Genomic DNA, 6,057 nt, shown 5'->3' on the forward strand with positions numbered 1-6,057 from the left:
GTTGTTGCGCAACAACAGCAGTGAATAAATGATCGATTGGATTTTTCTACTTTTTCAAAGACAGATTTTGCTCTATATACATATTACAATATACACATTCATTTACAGGCTTTTTTCACATATTTACCAGGACGAAAAGTAAATGTGCAAGGTGTTGTTTGCACTTAAAATTAATTAACTCTTGATGCATGACTTATGATCCTTTATGTTAGGATTTTTTTCAAAAGTGTTTTTATTTTCTTATTTGATTTCACAATATTTTTTAATCAGCAGAAGTCCTGTACTGTAGACCAGTGTTTCCCAACCCTGGTCCTCAAGGCCCTGGTCCCCCGCCTGCATGTTTTAGATATGCCCTTGCTTCAACACACCCCATTCAGATGATTGCAATTCAGCAAGACCCTGTTAATTAGCCATCAATTGAAATTATGTGTGCTGAAGCAGGGGAACATCTGAAACATGCAAGTCAGTGTGCCTTTAGGACCAGGATTGGGAAGCACTGCTTTAGACAGAGGGACTGGATATCCCTGAGTTGGTCTGCATGCTTTTTTGCCTGTTTTGGATTTAAAAAATTTTTTCTTGCACTTGCAGTGGATGGCCAGTAGTTGATAGTGTATTGTATGATGCACTAGTGTCCACTTCAGTGTTCTGTGTGCATTTCCTGCAACACATTTAAAACATATGTCACGCCTGCTTGAGGATGTTACTCAGATTTATGGGTGTACCCAAAATGTAAAAAAAAAAAAGAAAAAGCAATAAAATCCACATTTTACTGAAAGAATCATCACAATTTGTTGGTTTTATTCTGTGATTTGGTGTCATGAGGTGCGGTGAAAGGAACAAAGGAACATGCTCAACTCAATCTGATGAAACATTTACCCATAAACTGAGATTAGGGTTAAAGAGACAAAAACGTTTTATGGATTAATGACTGGTGCTGATGACTTTCAGAACATGACTGTCAGTAAAGATGCCGCAGAAGGAAAACGAGAACCCTTTAATACCAACAACAGTAATGCAGCGTGAACTTACTGTTTACGTGACCCAAAACTACATAATCCATGGCAGCAAAGGGGGAAATAAACAAAACAAAAACAGTCAGCGGTTTGGGAATAATCTCCGCCTGTCATAAGTAATCTCTCGACACGAAAGGCTTGAGGCACACACACAAGAACAACAATCAAGAGAGATTGTCTGACAGTGATCCCACAATGCATTAGCCTTTTTAGATAACCTGTTAGAACTGTTCTTTTTCCTCAAGGCTTCATGACTGGAGGAGGAAATATTTGAATAATTTACAAGGACGTGTTTGAGATGCGTTTCCAAGGGAACAGGGAGAGACAGGCAGATCCGACACAGAATGAAGCAAAAACCTGATTCAAACATGATAATGTCTGTGAATGTGTTCGGTCCGCATGATGCATGACAGTCATAACAGATCTCTGTTGGGTGATTTATTACTAAATACTTCTTTATTTAACCCATCCGAGGTTAAATTCTGTATGGAAAGCAAAATCAGTCCCAAAGCATTTCTTTATCCTCTTCATATGTGATTCTGACTAGTTAAAAAAAAAATTTTCTTCATTTCCCATCATCTATTGCACTCATAATGAGTTAGGCTGAGCTGGCAGAGTTTCTATAATGTTTTCTATCACAATGTCACCACTGTGGTGCTCAGGTGACCATAAAGGATGTTATTCACGCTCGGAATTTACAATCCAGGCATTGCATTAGAAAAGAAAAGAATAAAGAAAAGGAGAGGGACGATGAGTAATGCAAGTTGATAGTTTGACAACTTTTCAAATGAAAAGTCTGTTTTTTTCTGTTGGAAATGAAATGAAAAGCTGCTTTTTTGGTTGAAATCATACATAATTTGACTCAAAGTCAGCCTACACTTGTTGAACCTACAGTTTGAGCAGAGTCATTTGGGTTTAAAAACTGCAACAGCATTTATTTGTACACTGAAAAAAAATAAAATAATGGAGCTCCAACTTAAAAACAATTGTTAATTTGTCACATATAATCGAATTAAGTTTGTCAAACGTACTTTTTTAAAATTTGTCATGCTAAAATTTGTTTAGCATGACAACTTAATAAATTTACTTGGATAAACCTAATTAATGTATAACAACAACTCTGCTATAAACTTATCCAGTATATAGCTGAGTAATTTCCAGTAATTTAGAGCTGAATAACACATAGGCGGACTATTTTTACATATACACACACATTATATATAAATAAGAATATAATGTTAAAACCGCAGGGTGAGTTAAGTTTAGTCTGCATTAGTTGTGCAGCGCACTGCACATGCTAATTAACTTCTGCACCTTTATTCATTTTCTCAAGATAAACTGCCGGCTCCTCTGTTTAGACTATAAATGGATTAACATAACATTGCATTCTCTTTAGTTTTCTCTGGTTTGTATGTACTGGAGACATGAATTAAATGCATCATTTCTAGCAAAGGTTTGTAATGCGCTTCTGAACAAGAGGCGCCAAAGCGTCCGGTCCATAACTCTTCAACACGCTGTCAGCTCTCGGTTAGAAAGACACATTTAGTTCAGAGACCATGAGATGATATTCAAAAAGGATTTTTTTTATTAATTGATTTTAATTGCCTCTGCCATTAACTCTTTGCGTAAAATCTATAATGTTTACCCATGTGCACTTGTCAAGGGTGTGAATTATAACCATTCAAATGACCAACGGGCTTCAAATTTTTCTGTCGTTTAAAAACAAAGCCGATCAAAAAAATGGAAAATATCCTGTTAAGCGACCCCTCATATTAATATATAACCTAAAATGACAGGGATGCCTTTTATGACATTAACCATCACAAACTAAGCCATATTTTTCTGTCTGATCTGAACTCACCCTCAAGAGGAATATCGATGGCTGTGGTTGTGTGAAAGGCACGGAGGCAAGTGACCACCAGCAGCGTCAGCCTGCCAGCCAATCCAGAGCTTCGTTGTGACCTCATGGTTTCACTGCAGGCTTCAGAACTTCACCGACCAACCAGCGCTCTCCTCTGTGAGCTCAGTTCATTTCTGGGACGGGCTGAAGATGCCGTACCTGTGAAGGCAACACAGATGGAGAAGCCCCCATGAATCTGACCCACGCTCCGGCAAACCCCACACATAACGAATCCCCCGCCTCCCTGATCGGGAACACAACTGCTCTCTCCTCAGCGTCACACGTTTTCGTTTTCCACCCAGACACACGTCCACACTGTGAACTCAATCAAGTTCTGCTTTTCTATAAAAATGCCTTTCCCCCCCCATTAGATATTTTGTTGTCTGCTGAGGTAAGCTTCATAGAGTACTTTTCTAATGCAAGAATAAAAAGAAATAAAAATTAAAACACCAGGAGCTTGTGGGTTTATTAATAATACATGGCAGATGTTCAGCCTCGCTGCGAAGAGAGGAAAAACTGAAGCCACATTAACATCAAAGCTTGGCTGATTTAATCGTTGAGTTGTTTTCATCTGAAGATGGAGTTTTTGGATAATGATGACTGAATGACTTCAAGAATGCGGCCACAATTTTATCTATTACTGCAGATTCTGCAGGCTTGCCTCAGGGGAGACATAAAAAGCAAAGTGAAGTTTGGAGTCAGACAGAGGGAGAACACAGCAGCGCTTCATTCAGCAGCTAACAGAGCAGAAGTGTGAGAGGTCCAGGCTGCTGAACCAGAGGAGGACAGGAAGGTAGCTATGGGAACGCTGGGGATGATGATCTCTCTGGGAAACCTCTGGAGTGTCCCTTCATTACTCTTCCTTATATTAGCTCTGACCTGGCTTAGCGGGTTACAGTGGAGTAATTAGCACAATAGCTAGCTTATCCTAAAAACAGGATAGAGTGATTATAGGGGAACAGAGAAACATGATGTCATGAAGATGTTGGAATTCCATTAGAAGGGCTTCGGGCTGCAATTAAAATGGCAAAAGTTCAAAAATTACACTTATTGCAGCTGAGATAGGGAGTCCAATTAGAGTTTAGATTTATGGCCTGAGCCTGACCTGAAATTTAGGTGAGAGTTCTTTGAAGACAGGATTGGCTCAATCTTCTGTGACACATTTAATAAGCCTGAAGTACATACAGTATAAGCTGGATGGTACGGATGGACATTTCCTATCAGTTGATGTTGATAATTATTGATTGAACCTGCTGCTGCACAAGTTACTCAAGTTATTGCTAGGTAACCATACATTACTCAACAGGTTGTTGCTAGATACCCACAAGTTACTCTATAGGTTGTTGCTAGGTAACCAAAGAGTGAGTGAGCTAGTTGATGTCACTCCCTTTACTTAGCTGGCTGTGAGAGGTTGAGCAGCTAAAGCCTTTTCTCTGTCTACATCCACTAGAATGCTGTGCGGTTCTGAATCAGAGTTCAGTTAAATTATTAAATTTTAAATATATCACAATACTGTTATTGGTTTATTGTCCAGCCTACATACAGCACAGAGAAAACCAAAGAAGAATGTACGATACAGTTGTGTTAATCTATTTATTATAGTGTAACTAGAGGAGTAGATAGTTTAACTTGTTGAGGGAATAAAGTAACTAAGTAGAAGTTAATCAGACTGTAACAAGTGCACTGCATCACACATCCCAGAAAATTTGCACATGACTCACCCTGCGGTTACAACAAATGACTAAAAGGAGTTGGAAGAGGTTAACCAAAAGCTAAAAATTTTAATTTAATCATAATTAAAATAATATTAGGTTTACTTTGGCCTCGGGACTATGATTAAAGGTAATTAGCCAGGTCAGATCAGGCTCAGACATAATGCCTACTGGTTCGGTTTGGGTTGGACTTTTTAGGGCCACTCTAAACTTTAAATCAGTATAATCTCAAAGAAGGTGTGCATGAGTGCTATGATGAATCACTTATGTGGAGATATTCAACTAAGAGACATTAGGAGACTGGAATCTTCTTGATGCTCTGGTCTAATCTTGCCTCTGCCTCAGTAGAATCAATAGGCAGCGCTGAGGTCAACCTCCTGGTCAAGAGCTGGAATTGAATAACCGACTGCTGAACAGCACACTTCATTTGGCTCCTTTGAGCCTCTTTTTATATGAACATGCACTCTGAACTTCTCATCCACACTAAATAGTATTAACCGTGACCCAACAAGAGCCTTCCTAAGCTAACAGGGACCTGTAGCTACCAGCCTACAACAGTGTTCAGGTTTCAATTCAATACTTTATTCCCCCCAGGGTGAAGCTAAATGTTGTAACTCATTTTCCACAATTTTCATAGAGTTGTTGTAGGTGCTGATGGCTACAGCGATTCTGAATAGGCCTTTGACCAAAGTGTTCATCATACACACTGGAGTAGTCTTGGAAACATGTTCTTAGTAGGGGTGGTGGGTAAGAACATAAGATTTTTCACATTATTTTATGATAATATTATGACAAAAGTTAAGGTATGAAAATGTTTATTGCTTCTTTGCCATCTTTTTTACATAACAATATGGCTGTGACTGCATGGCACAACACAAATAACGCTCTTGAAAAACTTTCCATTTGGAATATAATTCTTCAGGACAACAATTACATGAAAAAGTGATTTTTATCACTAACCCAAACAGTAAATGCAAAAACCTGTGGAAAAAATAGTAAAAGTAACAATTATGTCAGTACTGCCAGGTTTTGGAGTTTTCAAACATCAATTGGAATTTATCGTTGTTACAAAAATTTTCCCCAATTTCTAATGATGATTCATGATGTCAATAAAGGATTCATGATATCAATAAATTATATATAAATACTAATTGCTGATTCCTTGCCCCTTGACCTTTTTTTCTATTTATTTAATAGGGATTGTAAGTGTTATACTGGAAAAAAGTAGTGCAAAGTTGTAAAGTGTGTAAAGTGTGCAAACTTTCCAGGTGTGTAAAGTTTGCACACCTGGAGCCTCATCCACATGGAGACGTCAATCTTTGCAAACTAGGAAAAAAATTTTCATCCACCACAGAAAATGCTGTAGCAGGTATGCTGGGCCAATTGGTGGCACTGTGAGATTGCTGCAGAATGACACAAAAAACACCAAACA

At 38.3% G+C, this 6,057-nt stretch overlaps 1 protein-coding gene across 3 annotated transcripts in view; it reads right to left on the reverse strand.

The window, feature by feature from the left end:
• Positions 1–6,057, reverse strand: part of LOC106956962 (neural cell adhesion molecule L1-like protein) — a 53,204-nt gene that overhangs the window by 34,718 nt on the left and 12,429 nt on the right. For 2 of the 3 annotated variants that reach the window (XM_015048103.1, XM_015048106.1), the window contains exons 2-3: positions 2,875–3,072; positions 1,030–1,047 (exon numbers count right to left, since the gene is read on the reverse strand). In XM_015048103.1, coding sequence (XP_014903589.1) covers positions 1,030–1,047; positions 2,875–2,980 — 124 coding nt within the window. In that variant the 5' untranslated portion in view covers positions 2,981–3,072. The remainder of the gene's footprint in view (positions 1–1,029; positions 1,048–2,874; positions 3,073–6,057) is intronic. The other variant, XM_015048104.1, reaches the window with a different exon arrangement.

This window comes from Poecilia latipinna, unplaced genomic scaffold (genome assembly GCF_001443285.1).
Source record: "Poecilia latipinna isolate Pla-1442-1.1 unplaced genomic scaffold, P_latipinna-1.0 Scaffold860, whole genome shotgun sequence".
Classification (NCBI taxonomy): domain Eukaryota; kingdom Metazoa; phylum Chordata; class Actinopteri; order Cyprinodontiformes; family Poeciliidae; genus Poecilia; species Poecilia latipinna.